This window comes from Heteronotia binoei, chromosome 2 (assembly GCF_032191835.1).
Source record: "Heteronotia binoei isolate CCM8104 ecotype False Entrance Well chromosome 2, APGP_CSIRO_Hbin_v1, whole genome shotgun sequence".
In the NCBI taxonomy this organism is placed as follows: Eukaryota; Metazoa; Chordata; class Lepidosauria; order Squamata; family Gekkonidae; genus Heteronotia; species Heteronotia binoei.
The window spans coordinates 192,788,906-192,814,283 of record NC_083224.1 but is presented as its reverse complement, the minus strand read 5'-3'; the positions used below and the strand labels follow the sequence as shown (position 1 = coordinate 192,814,283).

General features: G+C 50.5%; 2 protein-coding genes across 2 annotated transcripts in view; both read right to left on the bottom strand.

Annotated features, from left to right (window-relative positions):
• Positions 1 to 13,822, bottom strand: part of DDA1 (DET1 and DDB1 associated 1) — a 37,667-nt gene extending 23,845 nt beyond the window's left edge. Inside the window, exon 1 of the mRNA XM_060233113.1 lies at positions 13,793 to 13,822. Coding sequence (XP_060089096.1) covers positions 13,793 to 13,822 — 30 coding nt within the window. The remainder of the gene's footprint in view (positions 1 to 13,792) is intronic.
• Positions 13,823 to 18,118: 4,296 nt separating this feature from the next.
• MRPL34 (mitochondrial ribosomal protein L34) lies at positions 18,119 to 24,639 on the bottom strand. The gene is made up of 2 exons (XM_060232766.1): positions 24,430 to 24,639; positions 18,119 to 18,675 (listed from the first exon to the last, which is right to left on the bottom strand). Exons 1-2 carry the CDS (start codon positions 24,462 to 24,464, stop codon positions 18,348 to 18,350), a joined length of 363 nt encoding a protein of 120 aa, XP_060088749.1. The 5' UTR covers positions 24,465 to 24,639; the 3' UTR covers positions 18,119 to 18,347.
• Positions 24,640 to 25,378: the final 739 nt, after the last annotated feature.

Here is a 25,378-nt window from a genome sequence, read left to right as displayed (position 1 = left end):
GCTGTGTCCAGAAATTAATAAATTTTGGAGAGAAATTAAACACATAGTTGATATTATTGCAGCTGAAGATATCCCCTTCACTCCAGAATCGTTCCTTTTGAATTTCTGGCCCAACTCAAAACTTTCTAACTTGAGAAAGGAATTAATAAGTCTTTTGATAATGGCGGCAAAGTTACTGATTGCTCAATTTTGGAAAAGAGATGCGTCCCCTACAACACAACAATGGCTGACAAAAATATGGGAGGTAGCAGCTTTGGATAAACTGGCAATACAAATAAAAGCAATGGAGACACAAAGGAAGAATAATAATTTTATTAAAAAATGGTTTCCGTTTTTTACTTATATAAATTTAGAAGAGGATCCTCAAAAATATGTACCAAAAAAATATATTGATTTTTCATATTATTGAGTATTATATTTAAAAGAATGATAACTTATTGTTTGGATTTATGGACATTTACTGTTATAAAGAATAAGAGGAGACTTACAATAATCTACGTATAACTGTTACATAGTTGTTCATCTTTCAAGAAATGTTGAAATGTTTAAATGTTAAAAGTGTATTCGAATTAATAATTGTTGTTAAAATTAATAAAAATTTAAAGTTTAAAAAAAAAAAAAGTCTGCAGTGAAAACGTTGTGAAAGCAACATCGCCCCAGAGTCGAAAATGATTGGTTCTTGCACAGGGGACTTTATGACCTTTATGTACTTATACAGCATAATTGTTTGTAATGCTTATGTGCAGCGTGTTTTTTCTTGCTAATTATCTGTATGCTGTCGTTTCCTGTTTGACCCACTTGGGGATTGGCAACGCTAGCCACGCCCCCTGACGTAGCCAATCCTCCGAGCGTTTGCAGGGCTCTTCGTACAGGGCCCACTGTCAGCTCCAGGAGGATTGGCTACATCAGAAGGGTGTGGCCTAATATGCAAAGGAGGTCCTGCTAGAATTCCTCACAGGGCTCTTCGTACAGGGCCTGCTGTAAGCTCCAGGAGGATTGGCTACATCCAGGGGTGTGGCCTAATATGCAAAGGAGGTCCTGCTACCAAAAAAAAAAAGCCCAGGAAGGGGGAATGGCCTTTTATTTTTATTACATTGTATTTTCCTAATAATACTATTACCAGGGGCATGATGAGTATTTATTTGGTGTCTGATTCCCCACCCACTCCAGCTGGGCAGGCAGAGTACCCACTGCACCTGATAGATTTCTGACTGCTAGAGGCACAGGCCAGGTATTCCCCTTCCCTAGGGCTTTTTTTGTAGCAGGAGCTCTTTTGCATATTAGGCCGCACCCCCCCTGATGTGGCCAATCCTCCAGGAGCTTACAGGGCTCTTTGTACAGGGCCTACTGTAAGCTCTTTCCCTACGGAACATTTTTCCTATGAAGAAAGGTTAAAACACTTGGGGCTCTTTAGCTTGGAGAAACGTCGACCGAGGGGTGACATGATAGAGGTTGACAAGATTATGCCTGGGATGGTGAAAGTAGAGAAAGAAGTTCTTTTCTCCCTTTCTCACAATACAAGAGCTCATGGGCATTCGATGAAATTGCTGAGCAGTCGGGTTAGAATGGATAAAAGGAAGTCCTTCTTCACCCAAAGGGTGATTAACATATGGAATTCACTGGCACAGGAGGTGGTGGCGGCTACAAGCATAGCCAGCTTCAAAAGGGGATTGGATAGAAATATGGAGCAAGGGTCCATCAGTAGCTATTAGCCACATTGTGTGTGTGTGTATGTATGTGTGTGTGTGTGTATATATATTGGCCACTGTGTGACACAGAGTGTTGGACTGGATGGGCCATTGGCCTGATCCAACATGGCTTCTCTTATGTTCTTATGTCTAGGGCAGTGATGTTCTGTATTCTTGGTGCTTGGGGGGGCACAGTAGGAGGGCTTCTAGTGTCCTGGCCCCACTGGTGGACCTCCTGATGGTACCTGGGTTTTTTGGCCACTGTGTGACACAGAGTGTTGGACTGGATGGGCCATTGACCTGATCCAACATGGCTTCTCTTAAGTTCTTATGTTCTCTTAGAGGATTGGCTACATTAGGGGTGTGTGGCCTAGTATGCAAAGGAGTTCCTGCTTCAAAAAAAGCCCCGCCCTTCCCTCTTTAAATGAAAACCGTAGTGACTCTACCCTTAAAGATAAGATTGAAATCTAGGCACATTTGGATCCGGATGACTTACAAAAAGTAGAGATGCAACTTTTGTTGTTGTTTTGCAAACCAGACTGTTAGGTCATCTGCACTGAAAGTCCCAGCAGGGCGAACTAAAGGGACATCCATGTCAAACATGTGAAAAGGAAATGTCACCTGCAAGTATTGCCCGATTTACTCCAGGAATAAATTTGATCCAGCTGTGCTGACCACGAATTGGCAGATCATCAGCTCATAGCCGTAAGTCATAGTAATGTCTCTCCTCTCCTCCTAGCTAATATTACTTGTTAATTTTTTAATAAAAATATTCATTTAAAACCTGCTGTTCTTCTCTATGTCGACCTGAAGTGTGAGGTGTGAGGACATTTACAGTCAGCACAGTTACAGTTCACGATGCCATAATGCAACCTTCTCAAATTCTGCCAGTAGCACTGATGCTGTGTAAAAATGTAAAATTTCCAGAAATGTTGAAGCCAGGCTTGAAATGTTGAAGCAGAGCTCCTGAAGCTTTCTGAGGGTTCCCCCTCCTCCTCCCCACCTACCTTGTCCATCGAATAGTAGGTGCAGCTGCATAACAATCCCTGTATTAGGAGAGGGGGCAGCCAGCCAGCCACAAGGGGCTTTGCCACGCCCCCAGCAGCCCTCATAACCTCTGGAGAAGCCCACACCACCCTTTCTCCGCTTCTTATGTGATTTTGGGTGGCAGGTGGCTTGCTAGCCTTTTGACTGGGGGAGAGGCAGCCCCGGAGAGCCCCAGGTAAGAGAGGCCTGCTTGGGCTAGCTGGATCTCTAGCCAGCCCAAGCAGGCCTCGCTCGCCCGGGGCTCTCCTTTCTTGCATCAGGTTGCTTTTGGCTGGGGGGTGGCAGCATATGTTAATGAGTTATGGTAATGAGCTCCACCAGCTATTTTTCTACAAAATGACCCCTAGTTGAAGCCATGGGGGAAAAATTGTTTGGGGATGGGGGGGGGGGTGAACATAAACACTGCAATATATGCAATACATTGTCCTATCAATAGGCTTCCCAACCCCCCCCCCCCCGCCCTGGCGAGGGACCTCTGAATTTGCAGCCTCCTCCCTCGCTCTCCAAAAATCCGGAAGCGGCGGGGGGAGAACATGCGTGTAGGCATCATGTAGTTGTAGAGCTCCTGATCCGCTTGTAAAATGTGTGCCTTCAAGGCTGCGCAGGAAACAGGAAGGGCTTCATTGGAAAGGGTCAGTAATAGTTTCCATGGAGAACGGCCCCTCCCTTTCTTTTGCTTTCGTTTTCACAGCAAGTAGAGTTCTGCAGGAAGAAGATCTAGTAAGTATTTGTGTGTGAGAGAGAGGGAGGGAGAGGGCCGGGGATTCCCTGGTTTGGAGGCCCTCCTCCCCCTTAGAAAGCGTGGGGGAAGGGAAATGTCTACTGGGCACTCTATTCCCTATGGAGAATGATTCCCATAGGGAATAATAGGGAATTGATCTGTGGGTATTGGGGGCTCTGGGGGGGCTATTTTTTGGGGTAGAGGCGCCAATTTTTTAGTATAGCATCTAGTGCCTCTCCCCAGAATACCCCCCAAGTTTCAAAAAGATTGGACCAGGGGGTCCAATTCTATGAGCCCCAAAAGATGGTGCTCCTATCCATTATTTCCTATGGAAGAAAGGCACTTAAAAAGGTGTGCTGTCCCTTTAAATGTGATGGCCAGAACTCCCTTGGAGTTCAATTATGCTTGTCACACCCTTGTTCCTGGCTCCACCCCCAATGTCTCCTGGCTCCACCCCCAAAGTCCCCAGATTTTTCTTTAATTGGACTTGGCAACCCTACCTATCAAACCTAGTTTTACTGCTCTAAAAACATAAAGTGCACAGTTCATAACTCACTTAGCAAATATTTATGGTCTTCAAACGTTATAAATACCTTAGTTCTGTGTTAGCAAGATTGCAAATATACCCAACATTTGAGAGGAAATTGCAGGCCGATGCACCCAGTGCTAAATTGGCATATTAGCTTGTCAAGGCTTGCCTGGATGATATCTGGGGCTCTCTGGGTGATATTGTTACCGTCCCTGATAAGTGGGACATTCCCAGAGATGTTAAAGGAGGCTGTCATTCGGCCGCTTCTGAAGAACCCTTCGCTAGACCTTCGAGTACTAGCTAACGACTGCCCAGTTTCAAACCTGCCGTTCCTGGGAAAGGTGGTTGAGAAAGTGGTAGCGGAGCAGATGCAGGTTTTCCTGGATGAAACATCTGCCCTTTGTTCGAGGGATGTCTCGGGTTTTCTGATTTCAAAATCAGAAATACGCTGTTATCAGATTTTAACCCCCAATTCACAATTAATTGTGCCAAATTTATGGCGGCAGCTAGGAGAATTCGTGAGGATTATGTAAAGAAGGGGTCTTGAACTGACTGTTTTTTGAATACTTCCAAGCTTGTATTTTATCTTTTCTTAAATGCCTGAGTACTCTGTATACCATCACAAATGCTACTGAAACTGATATAAATACAGAGACCATGCAAAAAGTTGCCAAATTTTGTTCCCATGCAATCAAATTGCATTTTATGGTTCTTACAAGTTAATGTCGAGGTAACAGATTGTAATTTTAACCAGTGTATTCTAATATTTTTTCTGGAGCTGTATATTTTTCCTGGAGCTGTATAATTTTTAAATTTTTTATTATATGTACTATATTTATTAAGCTAGAAGATGTTTGACCACTACTGTATTATTTGTCATATCTCATTATTCATACTAATGTCCTATATTTTATTTTCACATTTATTTTTTAAATATCTTACGTTTCACCTATTTAGGTCCATTTTGATTTTTACAATTTCTATGTGGTTGTTGTTGGCCTGCATTGTGCTGTGTATTTGGTCATGGACCGTAATAAAACAAACTGAAACTGAAACCTGCCATTCCTGGGAAAGGCGGTTGAGAAAGTGGTAGCGGAGCAGATGCAGGTTTTCCTGGATGAAACATCTGCCCTGGACCCATTCCAGTCCGGTTTCAGCCCAGGCCATGGGACGGAGACGGTATTAGTCGCCCTCACAGACGACCTAAGAAGGCAACCGGACCAAGGCAGGTCAGCTCTGCTGATTCTTCTTGACCTATCAGCAGCATTTGACACGGCCACCGCCTCGCCGTTGCCGTGGTGCGGGGAGATAGCCTTGTAGTGGTTTTCCTTCTTCCTCCGGGGACGGGGACAAAGGGTGATAAGAACATAAGAGAAGCCATGTTAGATCAGGGCAATGGTCCATCCAGTCTAACACACTGTGTCACACAGTGGCAAATTTTTTTAAAATATACGGTATATATATATATATATATATATATATATATATATATATATATATATATATATATATACACACACACACTGTGGCTAATAGCCACTGATGGACCTCTGCTCCATATTTTTATCTAAACCCCTCTTGAAGGTGGCTATGCTTGCGGCTGCCACCACCTCCTGTGGCAGTGAATTCCACATGTTAATCACCCTTTGGGTGAAGAAGGACTTCTTTTATCCGTTTTAACCTGACTGCTCAGCAATTTCATCGAATGCCCATGAGTTCTTGTATTGTGAGAAAGGGAGAAAAGTGATGCTTGGCGAGCAGACCTCCCTGCGGCACCCATTTATATGCGGAGTGCCGCAGGGAGCTATTCTCTCGCCCATATTATTCAACATCTATATGCGCCCCCTTGCCCAGATTGCCCAAGGTTTTGGACTGGGCTGTCACCGGTATACTGATGACACCCAGCTCTATCTGTTGATGGATGGCAGACCATCTTCCGCCCCTGAACGGCTGTCCGAGGCGTTAGGAGCTGTGGCTGAATGGTTACAGCAGAGTCGACTGAAGTTAAATCCAACTAAGACGGAGATCCTGTACCTGAGTCGAGGGGGGTGGGGTCGTGCATCCAGCTCCCAGCCCTGGGTGGTGCCGTTCTGGTACCGGCCCAACAGGTGAAGAGTCTGGGGGTGATTCTGGACGCATCCCTCCCCGTGGAGGCCCAGATCACAGCGGCTGCTGGGTCTGCCTTTTTCCATCTACGGCAGATCAGGCACCTATCCCCCCAAGATCAGGCACCTATCCCCCCCTACAGTGACCCATGCAATGGTGACTTCCAGGCTGGACTACTGTAACTTGCTCTATGCTGGCCTACCCCTGAAACTGATCTGGAAACTGCAGCGGCTGCAGAATGCGGCAGCTCGCCTGCTGACTGCGTCACCTGTACGGGTGAGCATACGGCCGTGACCTACACTGGCTGCCTATAGAGTACCGGATCCGTTTCAAAGTGTTAGTTTTGACTTTTAAGGCCTTGCGCGGCCTGGGACCAACATACCTACGAGACCGTCTCCTCCCATATATATGCCCCAGAGGTCGCTTCGGCCTAGGCTTCCCAACCCTCCCGCCCTGGCGGGGGACTCCAGGATTTCCACCTTCTTCCCCCGCTCCCCCAAAAAACGGAAGCGGGGGGGAGGGGGGGAAACGGCGCCGGGGAGTGCAGCGAGCCGCCCCATCCCGGAGCGGGCGATGCCGCTGCGCCGCTGCCACCCCCTCCCCGCCCACCGCAGCTGCTCCTCCGAGATGGGCCCAGGCTGAGCCCATCTCGGAGGAGCAACTGCGGTGGGCGGGGAGGGGGCGGCAGCGGCGCGGCGTCGTCGCCCGCTCCGGGATGGGAGAGTCCCGGATGTGTCAGGTCAGGGCGCTATGAGAAGACCACAAGGGGATGGCCGCGGCCACTGCATATCTCTATCAGGTGAGGAGGAAGGGCTGATGGATGTAGTCCGGCACTTCGCAGGGGTAAAGGGAGACACACATAACACCAGCGGGCGAAAAGTTGCAAAATAATGAGCCAGAAGACCTGACGCAGAGAGAAGGGGCGGGGCAGAGGGAAGAAGCCAGATATGCGCATGTGCATAGGGTCGGTTTTAGTGCTCAGAGCCAAAGCGCATGCGCCTTCATTCGACTGCTTTTTGAGACTGCGCAGGCGCCCCATATTGGAGGTGGTGTATAAGCGAGCGACAGGTGAAGTCCGGGGCACGCATGCGATGCAAAAAAGTTTTCTTGTACACTCACGGCTTGCGCCTGCGCTGAGGCGGTAATAACAGCCACATCCTGCAGCTTCCTGGCTTCTTTCTCAATCTCCCACCCCTTTCCGGCGAGCGGAGAAGAGGCGGCAGCGGCGTCGCCCGCTCCGAGACGGGGCGGCTCACCACGCTCCCCGGCGCCGTTTTCCCCCCTCCCCCCTAGCTCCACCCCAGTGTCTCCTGGCTCCACCCCCAATGTCCCCAGATATTTCTGGAGTTGGACTTGGCAACCCTACTTCGGCCTCCCAAGATCTTCCGATAGTCCCCAGCCCAAGAGATGCCCGTCTTGCCTCTACCAGGGCCAGGACTTTCTCGGTCCTGACCCCGACCTGGTGGAATCGGCTCCTAATGGAGATCCAGGCCCCACCTGGCTTGCTGGCTTTTCGTAGGGCCTGCAAAACGGAGCTGTTCCGCCAGGTCTTTGGATGATGCAGCGGGTGTCTCTCCATCGATCAGCTGGCCTCCCCCTTACTGCTCTGCTGCTCAACTGCACTGTGATGCTGTATTGTGGTACTATTTTGCGCTACACCACCTTGCTGTCATGCCGTCTTGCGGAATCATCTTGCTGCGCTTTGAGGAACGTTGTAATTGGTTTTATTGTGATTTTATTGCGATTTCGTTTCTACTTGCTGTACTCCGCTCTGAGCCCCCAATGGGGGAATGGGTGGAATATAAATAAACTAATAATAATAATAATAATTAGTAAGTGCTATCTGGTTAGAGACAGCAAAGTTTTCAATGAAAGTTTCAGTTTCCCTCTACCGCAGGGGTGGCCAACGGTAGCTCTCCAGATGTTTTTTGCCTACAACTCCCATCAGCCCCAGCCATTGGCCAGTTGTAGGTAAAAACATCTGGAGAGCTACCGTTGGCCACCGCTGCTCTAGAGCATCGATGTAGTTCCAGCTTCACCACCTTCTGAGCTTTCTTTCTCCCTCCTGCAAGGTAGAGCAAAAAGCTACTTGTTTTACTCGTTTGGTGAGTAAATGCGTCACAAGGGAGAGGCAAAATGGTCAACCACATCAGATCCAAAAAGACAACAGCAAGCATACTGTCATGGGTGCTGGGGACCCTTCAGAGGAAGTTGAGTCTGATGAGGAAACTGTGCCCCTGCCACCTGCACCAGTGCCCCTGCCTCCTGCTGGAGAAGATCCCAGCCCCCCTGCCTCGCCCTCTCGGGTGGCTCGTGTGCGTGACCGCCTCCGGCAGGACCTCAGGGATCGGAGGAGGGTGGCACGCTCACAAGCAAGACGCTCCCTGAGCCCTGAGTTCTGAGAGGATTCTGGCCCTTCTAAGAGCAAGGATGCTTGAGTGGTAACAGGATCCTGGCTGCCTCCCTGAGCCAGCAATTAGCCCAGACGGGCAACAGCCAGCAGAGGGCTATATAGCTGTGGGCTTTGGGAGGAAGCTTTGTGGAAGCAACTAGTCATATCCCTGACATTCTAGCATCCACTCCGGCTTGACTTTGGTTCCTGACTCCCTGACTTTGGCTTTGGACTTCTGGACTCCCTGACCTCGGCTTCTGGACCTCAGACCTGCGATACTTCTACAGTGATTCGGATTTGGCGCCTCGGACCCTCCTGCTTACTGGCTACAGACCTCGGACTGCCTCTGGACTTTGCCTGACCCGGCCCCAGCCGTGACAGATTGCTTCCACCGACAAACACCCACTCCACAGGATGGATGCTGAAGCAAGTGAAACCACAGAACTACTGGCTGCGCTCCAAGCCCAGGTACAGCAGCTGACACGGGCAGTAGTGCACTTGCAGCAACAACCTGCGGCCAGTGCTCCATCCAAGTGCCCAGTTCCCCCACCTGACAGATTTGGGGGTGCCGTGGAAGAATTTCCTGCCTTCCTAGCACAGTGTCGGCTGTACTTTGAACTGAGAGCACGGGACTTCCTCAATGACAAAACCAAGGTGTGTTTCGTCATCAGTCTGTTAAAGGGGCAGGCGGCCAAATGGGCCACACCCTTACTGGTCGCGTCCTCTCCCCTACTGACTGATTACCAGGGGTTTGAGGCCCACCTGTCTGCTGCTTTCTCAAACCCAGTCCAAGCAGCCACAGCCAACCGGAAGATCAGGGCACTGAAACAAGGCAACTCCTCGGTGGCTCAATATGCCACTGAATTCAAGCTCCTGACCCAGGACTTGGCGTGGAATGAGGCTGCCCAGATGGACCAGTTTACTGAGGGGTTGGCAGAGGAGGTCCTGGATGAACTGGCCAGGGTGGAGCAGCCACCCACGCTCCAAGAACTTATCACCCTCTGCCTCCGCATTGATGGCCGCCTGGAAAGTCGCCGCCAAGCCAAGACCAGAGGGCGCCAGCTCCCTGCGCCGTGCTACCTGGCTCCTCGCCCGTCCCCAGCTAGTACCAGCACCAAGGATGAGCCTATGCAGCTTGGAGCTGCTCGACCCCGCCTGACCCCAGAGGAAAAGACCAGACGCCGCACGCAGAATCTGTGCCTCTACTGCGGCACGGCAGGCCACTATGCCTCTGGCTGCCCTGCTAAGCATCGGATACCTGGACCTTCGCTGCCACCGCCGCCAAAAGGGCAGCCCCAGGCGTAAGTGGACCCCCCAGCCTGGGGCGACTAGCTGGGTCCTCTGAACAGCGGGCTGATACCCCAGGGCCATTCCTGCTACCAGTCAAACTCCGTCTGCCTGACGAACGCTGGCTGTTCGTGTATGCCATGCTGGACTCGGGAGCGGCCCACTGTTTTATAGATGCCGCCTTTGTGAAGCAGCACCAGATCCCTGTGCAGACAAAAGGGATTCCGTCGCTGGTGGAGGCTATTGACGGGCGCCTCCTCCGTTCTGGCCCCGTCACCCAGGAGACCTGTCCCATCACCTTCCACGTCCAGCAGCACCAAGAACAGCTGCGGTTTGATGTCGCCCGCATGCCTCGCTTCCCGCTGATTCTAGGCCTTTCCTGGCTGAAGCTGCACAACCCCATCGTGGACTGGGCCCAGCAGGAACTACGCTTCCGAGACCCATGCCCCCATCTGACTCCTCCCACCACTCTAGCAGCTGGCATCCCGAGTGGTGGTCCTCAGCTCCCTCAGAAGTATGTGGACTTTGCTGATGTCTTCGAAGAGACAGGAGCTGATCAGCTTCCCCCTCACCGGCCCTACGACTGTGCCATTGATTTGGTACCTGGGGCACCACTCCCGGTGGGGCGTCTGTACCCAATGTCGGAGCCGGAGTTGGCAGCTCTGCGAGACTTCCTGGACAAGAACCTGAAACGCGGATTCATCCGACCCTCAACCTCTCCCCTATCTGCTCCAGTGCTCTTCGTGAAGAAGAAAAGTGGGGAGCTCCGGCTGTGCAATGACTACCGGGCCCTGAACAAGATCACCATCCGCGACCGGTACCCTCTACCACTGATCCCTGAACTCTTGGATCGCCTAAAGGGGGCCCAAATCTACACCAAGCTGGACCTCCGTGGAGCGTACAATTTGGTGCGCATACGGCCCGGAGACGAATGGAAGACCGCGTTTGGGACCCGATACGGGCAGTACGAGCACTTGGTAATGCCCTTCGGACTGACCAATGCCCCCGCTGTCTTCCAGAGGTTCATGAATGACATATTCCGGGACCTGCTCGACCGCTTCGCGATCATATACCTGGATGACATCCTAATTTACTCCCGCAATCCTGCCCAGCACGCCGAGCACGTCCGCCAGGTCCTGCAGCGCCTACGAGCCCATGGTCTCTACGCCAAGCTGGAGAAGTGCGACTTCGACCTGCGCTCCGTCGAGTTCCTTGGGCACATCGTGTCACCGCAGGGGATCCTCATGGACCCGAAAAAAGTAGAAGCGGTCCTGACCTGGCAGGCTCCTCAGAATCGCAAAGACCTGCAGCGGTTCCTCGGTTTTGCCAACTACTATCGGCAATTCATCCCGGCCTACGCATCCCTGACCACACCCCTGACTCAACTACTCCGCCCCAAAGAACCCTTCCACTGGTCCCCAGAGGCCGATAACGCCTTCTCCACCCTGAAGACTCGCTTTGCCACCGGGCCACTCCTGAGATACCCCGACCCCCAGCTTCCCTTTACGGTGGAAGCTGATGCCTCCAACGTGGCCCTGGGAGCAGTGCTGTCCCAGCGCGAGGAGCCGTCCCAGCCACTACAGCCCTGCGCCTATTACTCGCGGCAGCTCACTGCTGCAGAGAGGAACTATACCATCTGGGAGAGGGAGTTGCTCGCGATCAAGGCGGCGTTTGAGGTTTGGCGACATTACCTCGAAGGGGCTCGCCACCCTGTTCAAGTGCTCACCGATCACCGGAACTTGGAACACCTCCAGACCACCCGCCGTCTCAACCAGCGCCAGATCCGGTGGTCCCTATTCTTCTCTCGCTTCGACTTCCGGATCTCCTACATCCCCCATACCCAGAACCGGAAAGCAGACGCGCTCTCCCGGAAACCGGAATACGCCCCTGCCTCAACTGAGACCGCGCCCGCTGCTCCAATCCTGCTGCCCTCAGTATTTGCAGCCACCTCCACTTCACCAGCACTCGTGGAGGACATTCGGGCTAGCCAGGCCAATGATCCCTGGGTCCAGCAACACCTCCAGGCTCTCCAAGATGACCCAACAGGGGAGTTCACGACTCGAGGCGGCCTCTTGCTACACCGCGAACGCCTCTATGTGCCGCCCGGGCCCTTGCGGGCAGAAGTGCTACGCCTGACCCACGACTCGTTACCCGCCGGGCACTTTGGACAGCATAAGACCACCCACTTGCTGACAAGGGAATTCTGGTGGCCACGAGTTCGCACTGATGTTGCCCGCTATGTCAGCTCCTGTGACGTCTGCCGACGGGCCAAAGACATCCCAGCCAAACCCTCAGGGTTGCTGCAGCCCTTGCCCACATCTTCAGGACCCTGGGATACCATCTCGATGGACTTCATCACGGAACTTCCACGCTCCAAGGGTCAGACTTGTATCTGGGTGGTCGTCGACCTATTTACCAAGATGGCCCACTTTGTTCCGTGCCCGAAACTCCCCACAGCTCAGGAGACGGCCCAGCTTTACCTGCAACACATCTTTCGTCTGCATGGACTCCCAGCCCATCTGATCTCCGATCGGGGCCCTCAGTTCTCCTCTCGGTTCTGGCAAGCCCTCCATTCCAGCCTGGGTACTCGAGTGCACCTGTCCTCGGCCTACCACCCACAGACAGATGGCCAGACAGAGCGCACCAATGCCACGCTAGAGCAATATCTCCGCTGTTACACCTGTTACCAGCAGGATGACTGGACCACTCTATTGCCCCTAGCGGAGTTTGCATACAACAACGCGGTCCATTCATCCACCCAAATGACCCCGTTTGCTGCAATCTACGGGTACCACCCTCGGTTCTTCCCAGCGATCCTACCACCCACGAATGTCCCCGCCGTCGATGCCTACCTGCAAGAACTCCGTGCCAGCCAAGACTTGCTCCGAGAGCAGCTACAGCAAGCCAAGGAGGCATATAAACGGGCTGCGGACCGAAAGAGGCAAGAAGGCCCTCCAGTGCAGCCGGGGGATCAGGTGTGGCTCTCAACTCGCTACCTGCGCCGGCCTGGTCGGTCTCACAAGCTGGATGCACGGTTCATTGGACCCTACCCCGTCGTTGAACAAATAAACCCCGTCGCCTTCAGGCTCCAGTTGCCACCCCACCTCCGCATTCACCCCGTGTTTCATCGCTCCCTCCTTGTTCCGGCTGCACCCCCTGACCCAGCTCGGACTCCTTCCCCACCGCCGCCACCACCAGTGTTGGTGGATGACGAGGAAGAATATGAGGTGCGCCAGATCCTGGACTCCCGGTACCATCGTGGAGGCCTCCAGTACCTGGTGGACTGGGAGGGATACGGCCCAGAAGACCGGTCTTGGGAGCCCGAGGACAATCTTCATGCCCCGGACTTGGTGCACCAGTTCCACAACGACCACCCCGACCTTCCAGGTCCCTCGACGGAGGGGGGCCCTGGGGGGGGGGATAGTGTCATGGGTGCTGGGGACCCTTCAGAGGAAGTTGAGTCTGATGAGGAAACTGTGCCCCTGCCACCTGCACCAGTGCCCCTGCCTCCTGCTGGAGAAGATCCCAGCCCCCCTGCCTCGCCCTCTCGGGTGGCTCGTGTGCGTGACCGCCTCCGGCAGGACCTCAGGGATCGGAGGAGGGTGGCACGCTCACAAGCAAGACGCTCCCTGAGCCCTGAGTTCTGAGAGGATTCTGGCCCTTCTAAGAGCAAGGATGCTTGAGTGGTAACAGGATCCTGGCTGCCTCCCTGAGCCAGCAATTAGCCCAGACGGGCAACAGCCAGCAGAGGGCTATATAGCTGTGGGCTTTGGGAGGAAGCTTTGTGGAAGCAACTAGTCATATCCCTGACATTCTAGCATCCACTCCGGCTTGACTTTGGTTCCTGACTCCCTGACTTTGGCTTTGGACTTCTGGACTCCCTGACCTCGGCTTCTGGACCTCAGACCTGCGATACTTCTACAGTGATTCGGATTTGGCGCCTCGGACCCTCCTGCTTACTGGCTACAGACCTCGGACTGCCTCTGGACTTTGCCTGACCCGGCCCCAGCCGTGACACATACATCTGTCGAGAAGCGGTGGAAGCCCGGCATACTCCCGTCAAGATTAGAACCCTGAAGAATCTTGAGAGTCCCTTGGACTGCAAGAAGATCAAATCAGTCAGTCCTAAGGGAAATCAACCCAGACTGTTCCCTGGAAGGTCAGATGCTGAAGCTGAAGCTCCAATGTTTTGGCCACCAAATGAGAAGACCTTGATGCTGGGAAAGACAGAAGGCAAAGGAAGAAGGGGACGGCAAAAGAGGAGATGGCTGGACAGCGTTACTGATGTAACAAACACGAATTTGAGCAGACTTCAGAGGATGGTGGAAGACAGGAGGACCTGGCGTGACTTGGTCCATGGGGTCGCAAGGAGTCGGACTCGACTGTGCGACTGAACAACTACAAAAGGAGGAAACAGATTGTAACCGGACTGTGTGCAGCTTCAAGCCTGACCAGCAGAGAGCAATAGAGGATAATCTTGCTTAGCATTCCTTCTTCAGTGTTCAAAGTGTTTTCCTGACGTTATTTTGCTGATGCTGGGAAAGACAGAAGGCAAAAGAAGAAGGGGACGGCAGAAGATGAGATGGCTGGACAGCGTTACCGATGTAACAAACATGAATTTGAGCAGACTTCGGAGGATGGTGGAAGACAGGAGGGCCTGGCGTGACTTGGTCCAGGGGGTCGCAAAGAGTCGGGCTTGACTGTGCGACTGAACAACAACAACAAAAGGTGCTGAAATTCATCTCATATTTAAGAGCTGTATTAAGTCTACAGTATACCCACCTTGTTTTTAAAAGCATTTCACTCATTCTAAAACAGGAAATATTGTAGTTTTCTTTCAGTACTTATAAACTTTCTAATTTGTCCATCAAAAAAATTGTGGGAAAGGCCTTGTGAGGGGAAACTTGCATCCCCCCTCTTTAATTTTCCCATTTTTTCCAGACCTTCATGTGTCTGTCTCCTTATCTTTTCCTCTCTCCATCAAGGTGGGGCAATAAGCTACCTGTTGCCCAGTGCATGGGTATATGTGTCACAGTGGTTTGAGGAAGAAGTGAAAGGATCAGCCACAAGTCATGTCAAAAGGACAACAGCTAAAAAAGCAAGCACCAGGAAGGCAGAGCATCACTGCCCCAGACATAAGAACATAAGAGAAGCCCTGTTGGATCAGGCCAATGACCCCTCCAGTCCAACACTCTGTGTCACACAGTGGCCAAAAAAACCAGGTGCCATCAGGAGGTCCATCAGTGGGGCCAGGACTCTAGAAGCCCTCCCACTATGCCCCCCCTCAAGCACCAAGAATACAGAGCATCACTGCCCCAGACATAAGAACGCAAGAGAAGCCATGCTGGATCAGGCCAATGGCCCATCCAGTCCAACACTCTGTGTCACATAAGAACATAAGCCATGTTGGATCAGGCCAATGTCCTATCCAGTCCAACACTCTGTGTCACATAAGAACATAAGAGAAGCCATGTTGGATAAGGCCAATGTCCTATCCAGTCCAACACTCTGTGTCACACAGTGGCCAAAAACCCCAGGTGTCCTCAGGAGGTCCATCAGTGGGACCAGAACACTAGAAGCCCTTCCACTGTTTCCTCCCTCCCAAGTATCCTTCTAGGTGCAGGAAAGCATCCTTTACTTAACAGTTATCTCTACAGTTTGCCTTTAAAATTATTTTACTTGTTTTAAAATGGAATAAAAATTGCAAAGGAATTCCACCCCCGTCCCCAGTACTCCCAACATTTTCAATTTTTCTGTTGAAAAAATTCAAAAAAAGGTTACAGGAGAAAAAAGTGCTTTTCCTCCAGTTGTTTCCCAAGCCTTCACATCACTAGTAATGGGAAAAGTTTAGTCTCAGTTGTTCAGTCGCACAGTCGATTCTGACTCTTTGTGACCCCATGGACAAAGTCACGCCAGGCCCTTCTGTCTTCCACCATCCTCTGAAGGCTGCTCAAATTCATGTTTGTTACATCAGTAACGCTGTCCGGCCATCTCCTTTTTTGCTGTCCCCTTCTTCTTTTGCCTTCTGTCTTTCCCAGCATCAGGATCTTCTCCAGGGAGTGCTCCCTTCTTATTGGGTGGCCAAAGTATTTGAGCTTCAGCTTCAGCATCTGACCTTCTAGAGAACAGTCTGGGTTGATTTCCCTGAGGAAATTGGATCTTCTTGCAGTCCAAAGGATCTCAAGATTCTTCTCCAGCACCACAGCTCAAAAGCATCTATTCTTCTGCGCTCAGCCTTCCTTATGGTCCAACTCTCACAGCCATACATTACTACCGGGAATACCATCGCTTTGACTATATGGATTTTGTTCGCAGGGTGATGTCTCTTCATTATATTGCCCAGGTTCGCCATAGCTGCCCTCCCAAGGAGCAAAAGTCTTTTGATTTCACGGCTACATTCACCATCTGCAGTGATCTTGGATCCCAGAAATGTGAAGTCTGTCACTACTTCCATGTCTTCCCCTTCTATTTGTCAAGGTGTGATGGGGCCGGATGCCATGATCTTAGTTTTTTTGATGTTGAGTTTCAAGCCTACTTTTGTGCTCTCCTCTTTCACCCTCAACAAGAGGTTCTTTAGGTCCTCCTCACTTTCTGCCATTAGAGTAGTGTCTTCTGCATATCTGAGGTTGTTGATGTTTTTCCTGGCAATCTTAATTCCAGTTTGTGCTTCATCCAGGTCAGCGTTCCGCATGATGTACTCTGCATATAAATTAAATAAGCAGGGTGATAATATACATCCTTGTTGAACTCCTTTTCCTATTCTAAACCAATCAGTTGTTCCATATCCTGTTCTGACAGTTGCTTCTTGACCCTTATACAGCAGGGGTGGCCAACAGTAGCTCTCCAGATGTTTTTTGCCTACAACTCCAATCAGCCCCAGCCAGCACGGCCAATGGCTGGTGCTGATGGGAGTTGTACGCAAAAAACATCTGGAGAGCTACCGTTGGCCACCCTTGTTATACAGGTTTCTCAGGAGGCATGTGAAGTGGTTAAGCACTGACAATACAACTTCCTGACAAATTCCAGTGCAGCTATTTCACATGGGAAAGCTTAGGTGATGGAGCCACAGCAGCTAATAAAATAATTTGCCTCTGTAAAAAAGTGTAGATGTGACTCTGGCTATTTTGTGTCAAAACTTACAGGTAACAAGGAAAATCTACGAGTGTGTGTAAAACTGGATCCCTAGAGCTTCACTTCTGAACTGGAGCAAATCGGAGGAAAAGATTATCAGCTACACTTAAGCAAACTTAACTATGGATCCTTCTGCAAAAAGTCAGACTGCTTTAAAAAAAAAAGTGAAATAAAAGCTCATAAGGTAAAATTTTGAAACTTAAATTTATATCTTGCCAGTCTCCCCTTTTGGACACCCAGAGGGCCAGAACAGGCTATATCATTCTCCTCTTCTCCATTTTATCCTCACACCCCTCTGAGGCAGGGGTGTCGAACTCCTTTGTTATGAGGGCCGAATCTGACATAAATGAGACCTTGTTGGGCCGGGCCATGTCGGGTTGGGCCATGTGTGGACCTATTTTAAGATTAGGTTGCAGAGAGATAAATTTTATAAAGAAACACAAACATATATTTTTAAAAAAACTTAAAACATGCTTAAAATGTTAGCGCTCGCTGGTCTTAAAGATGCTTTCTTTGTATTTCTCCCATGGGAACCAGAGAACTGGGCATAGGAAGTGCTGGCTCTTTCCTTCCTCCCCCAAGGGCCAGGGGGGGAGCCTCAGCCAATAGAAGGAAGAGAGGCTTGGCTCAGTAGCTCTGCTGTGCGATTGAGAGAGCCTGGCAAAACAAGCTATTCCTCCCCCCCTTCCTCCCCAAGGGAGGAGCCTCAGCCAATAAGAGAAAATAAGAGGCTTTGCTCTGTAGCTCCTGTGCAGTTGAGCAAGTCTAGCAAAGCAAGCTGTGATGCAGAATGAAGCAAGAGAGAGAGGGAAGGAAGCAGATGACAGCCAGTTGCTCGGGGGCCTGATAGGAGCCCTCTGGGGGCCTGATTCGGCCCCCGAACTGCATGTTGACACTCGTGTTCTGAAGTATGGTAGGCTAAGTGTCTGTGACTTTCCAAGGTCACCCAGCAAGCGATGGCACAGTGGGCTCTCCTAAATCTTAGTCCAACATTCTAACTACTACACCATGCTGGTAGATAGTTTCAAATATATTTAATAGGAGAGGTTATTTTGATACACATGACATTTCATCTCTGTGCAAAGCACCAGAATCTCTGAGCAAGACCCCCCCTGTAGATATTCTCACAGGTACTAACGACAAACCGTTGAATTAAAAAGCACACAAACGCTTCATGTGCACACCGCTGAATTGCAGAAAGAACGATAAAAGCTTGGTATCGTTCACACTTTTAATGGCATCTCAAAAGTTTTCTTTCTTTTTCTGAAAGCACGCAACGTTTGCTTTGATACCAACAGAAAATCAGTGGATTCCCCCCTTTCGGAAGCGTCTGCCAGCTTTCTCCAACAGAGCGAGGAAAGCCACCGACGTTCAAACAGATCTTGATCTCGGTTCTTGGACTCTTGCTTCAAGCGTCGTTCTTCTGGGGCTAACCCTTCTGAGCCATCAATGTGTCAAAGATTTCCTGCCCTTCAGCATACGCCGGAGGATGACCTCGATCCCGCTGGCTGTGCGGATGCGCTTGATCCAGCCGTGCTTGTGTTTCCGTTTCAGGTTCGACGGTTGGTATTCGTTCCCCCGGGCTTTGGTGCGGATCTGTTGATGACTCCATGGTAGCCCTTGCCCTGGAAACCTCTGGCAGGCACCTGCAGGGTCTGGTGAGATATGGGGGGCCAGAAGCCGCCGCCCTGTTACGGGAAAAGTGGAAGCGATCCCACGGTGGAGGAGCATGAAGGGGGCCCTTTGCTTCATCTGTAGGAGAAATCTTGACATGCTGAAGGAGAGAAAGAACAAAACTGGATGGCCACAACTGGGAATAGTCTCTTATTCTCCCTCCCTCATGCTGTGTGCGTTCTTATTGAAAATAACAATAATAAGAAGATGACATTGGATTTATATTCCGCCCTCCACTCATGAGTCTCAGCAGCTCACAATCTCCTTTATCTCCCTCCCCTACAACAGACACCCTGTGAGGTGGGCAGGGCTGAGAGGGCTCTCCCAGAAGCTGCCCTTCCAAGGACAGAGTCTCAGTGGCCTACAATCTCCTTTCCCTTCCTCCCGCACAACAGACAAACAGTAGCAGTTGCTTCTCTTCAACTGACACAAAAGGAGGCGGGTAGGGCTGAGAGGACTCTCACAGTAGCTGCCCTTTCAAGGACAGAGTCTCAGAGTGGCCTACAATCTCCTTTCCCTTCCTCCCCCACAACAGACACCCTGTGAGGTGGGAGGGGCTGAGAGAGCTCTCCCAGAAGCTGCCCTTTCAAGGACAGAGTCTCAGAGCGGCCTACAATCTCCTTTCCCTTCTTCCCCCACAACAGACACCCCGTGAGGTGGGTGAGGCTGGAGAGGGCTCTCACAGCAGCTGCCATTTCAAGGACAACCTCTGCCAGAGCTATGGCTGACCCAAGGCCATTACAGCAGGTGCAAGTGGAGGAGTGGGGAATCAAACCTGCTTCTCCCAGTTAAGAGTCCGCACACTTAACCACTACACCAAACAGAAGTCTAGTGGAAACAAAGAGACACAAATGTCCTATTTTGCTTTCGCTTATTTGATTTGGAAATTTTTCCTCAGAACTGAGGAGGAACGACTAAAACTGTCTTCTTTAATTAACAAATAAAAGCCCTGCCGTGGTGGCAAATCTGAGGATTTTCATTGACTGGATGTGGGCTAAGCAGGATTGACTCACACCCTGTCTCTGGCGTGCCACTGGCTGATTCTTTTCTCTTTCGCCGACTGCCGGCCCTGTGAGGTGAGAATCCCACCATAAGAACAGAAGAACAGAAGAGAAGCCATGTTGGATCAGGCCAATGGCCCATCCAGTCCAACACTCTGTGTCACGTAAGAACAGAAGAGAAGCCATGTTGGATCAGGCCAATGGCCCATCCAGTCCAACACTCTGTGTCACATAAGAACAGAAGAGAAGCCATGTTGGATCAGGCCAATGGCCCCTCCAGTTCAACACTCTGTGTCACGTAAGAACAGAAGAGAAGCCATGTTGGATCAGGCCAATGGCCCATCCAGTCCAACAATATGTTTCACATAAGAGAAGCCATGTTGGATCAGGCCAATGACCCATCCACTCCAACATTCTGTGTCACACAGTGGCAAAAAAATAACAAAAAAATAAAATTATATATATACACACACACACATATATACACACTGTGGCTAACAGCCACTGATGGACCTCTGCTCCATATTTTTATCCTATCCCCTCTTGAAGCTGGCTATGCTTGTAGCCGCCACCACCTCCTGTGGCAGTGAATTCCACATGTTAATCACCCTTTGGGTGAAGAAGTACCTCCTTTTATCCGTTCTAACCCGACTGCTCAGCAATTTCATCGAACGCCCACGAGTTCTTGTATTGTGAGAAAGGGAGAAAAGGACTTCTTTCTCTCCCTTCTCCATCCCAGACATAATCTTGTCAACCTCTCTCATGTCACCCCGCAGTCGACGTTTCTCCAAGCTAAAGAACCCCAAATGTTTTAACCTTTGGCCACCAGATGGCCACTGACCTCAGAGGGAGACTGTTATCTACTGGAAGGTTCTTCTGGGGGCTAACTGATCACTACCTATCTCTCCTCAGGGCCTGTTGTAGGAAATCCAGGACAATCCCACCCCAAAACCATGCTGCCACAAACAGAGCCGGCGCATGGGAGTCGGCCGAGTAGGCAGCAGCATAGGGGTGCCACTTGGCCTAGGAGCGCCATGAGGCACCCCCACGCACCGGGGGTGGGGTGGGGGAGCTGGCAGTGAGCATGCTCAGAGCCCGACTCTGAGTGCGCGACTCTTAGTCCGCTCGCTGCCTTCCGGACCTTACTGAAGCTTCCCAGGGCTTGGACAGCCTCGGCAAAGTTGAGGAGGTGAGGCAGCGAGCACACTCGAAGCCCAGCTCTGAGCATGCCCGCTGCCTTCTGAGGCTTCCTGAGGCTCAAGAAGCCACGGCAAAGCTGGGGGGGGGGGGGTTGGTCACGATGACATCACTTCCAGGTGACGTGATTGCGCCGCGCGTGCTTCACGCACATGATTCGAGACCAGGGGGGCGCTGGTGAAGGGTCCTGCCTTGGGCAGAAGAAACCCTAGCGCCAGGCCTGGCCACAAAGCAAACAGTGAAGCGGACGGTAAACGGAGAGAGACATGTTCGTGAGGCAAACAGTAGCGGTTGCTTCTCTTCAACTGACACAAAAGGCATGTTCATTCACAGCATGCAGGGGCTAGTTCAACAGCAGCACATAAACACACTGACACTGTACAATGTATCAAACCCCCTCTCCACCTGCAAATACTCCTTACTCTTTCTATTCAAATCAGGCTAGAGTGGGCTCATATGATAGAACGGACTCTACTCTGTCCCATGGATCCATAGGACACAATGGACGCCATTCTATCCTATCAGCCCATAGGACAGAATGGACTCCATTCTGTCCTAGGGGCTCACTGGACAGATTGGAGCCCATTCTGTACTATAAACCCACTGGACAGAATGGACTCCATTCTGTCCTAGGGGCTCATAGGATACATGCAGTCCATTCTGTCCTATGGGCTGATAGCATAGAACGGAGTCCATTCTGTCCTATGGGCCCATAAGATACAGTGGAGTCCACTCTGTCCTATGGCCCCAAGAGATGGAATAAACTCCCTTTCATTTTCCTGCTGCCTGCAAGCGGGAGGGAGCGAAAGGGAGGCTTGCAATGGCTCTCTGCCTCTTACAGCTCCCAGCAGAGTGGGTCCACTTGTCAGCTGCTTGCTTTAAGCGGCGGGAAGCCACTGGAAGGCTCCCTTTTGCTTCCCTCCCCCCTGCAAGTGGGAGGGGATGAAAGGGAGGCTTCTAATGGCTGCCTACCTTCCTGTCTGTTTGTCTTCCTATCATTTTTCTGTCTCCCTGTCTTCCTTCCTTCCTTTCATTTCCCTTTTTTTCACTCCTTTCTCCCCCAACTTTTCCATAGCTCTCCCTTTCTTCCTCTCATTCTTTCTCTCGCGGTGTCTTCTTTCTTTCATTCTGTCTTCCTTCTTCTCATTTTTCTTTCACTCCTTTCTTCCCCTCTTTTTTACCTCTCCCTTGTTCTTTCTCTCATTCTCTCTCTGTATCTCTTTCTGTCTTTTTATTTCAGTCTGTCTACCTTCCTTCATTTTTCCTTCTCACACTCCTTTCTCCCCTAACTTTTCCATAACTGTCCCTTCCTCCCTCTCATTCTTTGTCTGTCTGTTTTTCTTTCATTCTATCTTCCTTCTTCTCATTTTTCTTTCTCCTTTCTCCCCTATTTTTACCTCTCCCTTCTGTTCTTTCTCTCACTCTTTCTCTGTATCTCTGTCTTTCTTTTCATTTCATTCTGTCTACCTTCATTTTTCTTTCTCACACTCCTTTCTACCCCAACTTTTCCATAACTGTCCCTTCCTCCCTCTCATTTTTCTATTTTTCTTTCATTCTATCTTCCTTCTCATTTTTCTTTCACTCCTTTCTCCCCTTTTTTACCTCTCCCTTCTGTTCTTTCTCTCACTCTTTCTCTGTATCTCTGTCTTTCTTTTTATTTCATTGTCTACCTTCCTTCATTTTTCTTTCTCACACGCCTTTCTCCCCATCTTTTTCCTACCGTTCTTTCTCTCATTCTTTCTGTCTCTCTCATCTTGTCTATCTTTCTTCCTGCCACCTACACATTCATCAACCCCCCCCCCCCCCATATTTTTCTAGGGCCCATTGTATTTCTTCCTACAACTGGCTTTACTGGTAGTATAAGGATAAAAAGTCAGCCGTAAAGAACTAAGAAGGATTCTGTACAGTCCAGAGTGAAAACTAGACATGCCCCACTTGGGTCAGAAGGATGTTTTCAGGTCCTCATTACTAAACCCCAACACACTGCATATGTTCAGATGTGCCTTCCAGTACGCCCCCCCCAACCCAATCCAGATTTCCGCTGGGCCTTCCCATCTCTACCCTAGATATTGTTTTAGTAACAGAAACACAGTGGTGAAAGGGCAGGATTTATCCTTACACAATGATCATTCCAGAGTAAAAGAAGGAGAGATGATTGTCTCCAGCTACCCTTCCCTCCAACAGTCCTATTTTAAGCACAATCTGCACCACGAACAATCCTCATGTCCAGAAGTTTCTTTTCCAGCATTATTTAAGAACAAAGTCTGAGTACAGTGGCACCTTTAAGACCAACAGTTTAATTCTGGGCATAAGCTTTTGAGTGCATGCCCACTTTTTCAGATTGGTATCTTAAAAACAGTGCATGTACGCAACAGCTTATCCCCAGAATTAAACCCTGTTGGACTTAAAGCTACCAGTGGACTCAAACTTTGCTGTGTTGCTCATGGCTACCCACCTACATTTATCAGCATTATTAAGCTCAGAGATCCTTATCCTGCACTGAAGATAGTTCATGCACGGACTGGGGCTATTTTAGTGGGAGGGTATTACATGGCTTTTGCTTTGAACCAATACGCCTACCTATGACCGCATGGTCTGAGAATCCCTGCATGCGCTCAATGGCTCACTTTCCCATCATTATTTAAGGTACTCCGTGCATGCTCAGAAGTTGCCTTTACTTAGCACCTTATTCAACACTGATCCAGAGGAGTTAGCCGTGTTAGTCTGTTCCTGCAGAATAATAAAGAGTCCAGTAGCTTTAAGACGAACAAATTTTATTGTAACGTTAAGCTTTCAAGAAACACGGACTTATACCATGCATCTGACAAAGAGAGCTGTGTTTCTCGAAAGCTTACGCTACAATAAAACTTGTTAATCTTAAAAGTGCTACTGAACTCTTCACTATTTTACTCAACACTGAACCACCAAGCTTTCCCTACCAACCTTTAGGGCAGCCAATCCCCAGGTGAAGGCAGGGGATCCCCTTGTTTGGAAGTCCTCCCTCCCGCTTCAGGGTCATCAGAAAGCAGGGGGGAGGGAGGGAAATATCTGCTGGGCACTCCATTATTCCCTGTGGAGACGGATTTCTATAGAGCAAGGGTGGCCAACGGTAGCTCTCCAGATGTTTTTTGCCTACAACTCCCATCAGTCTCAGCCAACATGGCCAATGGCTGGGCTGATAGGAGTTGTAGACAAAAAAACATCTGGAGAGCTACCATTGGCCACCCCTGCTATAGGGTATAATGGAGACTCAATCTGTGGGTATCTGGAGCCCTGGGGCGCTTTTTTGAGTTAGAGGCACCAAATTTGCAGCATAGCATTCAATACCTCTCCTCAAAAGACCCCCCAAGTTTCAAAAAGATTGGACCAGGGTGTCCACTTCTATGAGCCCCCAAAGAAGGTGCCCCTATCCTTCATTATTTCCAATGGAGAGAAGGCATTTTAAAGGCATGCGGTCCCTTTAAATGTGATGGCCAGAACTCCCTTTGGGGTTCAGTTATGCTTGTCACTATCTTGCCCCTGGCGCCGCCCCCAAAGTCTCCTGGCTCCGCCCCCAACGTCTCCTGGCTCCGCCCCCAAAGTCCCCAGATATTTCTTGACTATGACCTGGCAACCCCACCCACCTTCTTCCCACCACGCTTCCCTAGGGCTTTTACCTGCCTCCCCCAGGCCCCATCACAACTGCGGCCATCGCTTCTCCCACCTCCAAGCAAAGGCGGTGCTCATTGGCTCCAGCCGACGAGCCAATCAAGAAGGCGGTGGCCGGAAAAAGCTGGGAGGCGGTTGGAGGCGGCGCGTGGGATTCTGGGAAAGGCTTCCCCGGCGAGCGGCGCTGGGAGGAAACCTTGCCTTTCGCCCCGCCCCCCCCCACATTTAATCAGCCCCGCCTGTCATCCAATCCGCTTCTGAGCAAGGACGGGTTTCTCCCGCCCTGTTCTATGACGTCACGCGCCCTAGCAACAAGGTAAGGCAGGAAAAGACTTCATTACCCAGAGTTCTCCGCGCGGCGCTCTTTAAAAAAGCCCTTTAAACCAGACACACTGTTACTGATTTACATATTACTGTATATATTAACTCAAGTGGACGTATATTTATCTAACTTCGTATCACCCCCTTGGCCTCCTTCACACTTGTTAATGTTCTATCCGCCCCTCAGCAGGAACGTCCAAGGGAAAAACGGCTCCCCAGAGAGCTTTGCGGCACTGCGCGCCTGCGCATTAGGCCTCGGTGGGCTGCCCAAGGGGGTTGCCAATCCCCAGGTGGGGGCAGGGGATCCCCAGGTTTGAGGACCCTCCCCCCCCCGCTTCAGGGTCATCAGAAAGGGGGGGGGAGAAATGTCTGCTGGGCACTCCATTATTCCCTATGGAGAACAATTCCCACAGGGTATAATGGAGTATTGATCTGCGGGTATCTGGGGCTTGGCGTGGTGGGGGTTGTTTTTGGATGTAGAGGCACCAAATTTTCAGCATAGCGTCCGGTGCCTCTCTGCAAGATATCCTCCAAGTTTCAAAAGGATTGGATCAGGGGGTGCAATTCTATGAGCCCCCAAAAGGAAGTGCCCCTATCCTCCATTATTTCCAATGGAGGGAAGGCATTGAAAAGGCA

Excerpts from the sequence above, each read along its gene's own strand:
- MRPL34 (XM_060232766.1), bottom strand. The coding sequence starts at position 24,464 with ATGGCCGCAGTTGTGATGGGGCCTGGGGGAGGCAG. Across the intron at positions 18,676-24,429 it reads ATGGGGCCTGGGGGAGGCAG|CATGTCAAGATTTCTCCTAC; the intron begins GTAAAAGCCCTA and ends TCTCTCCTTCAG.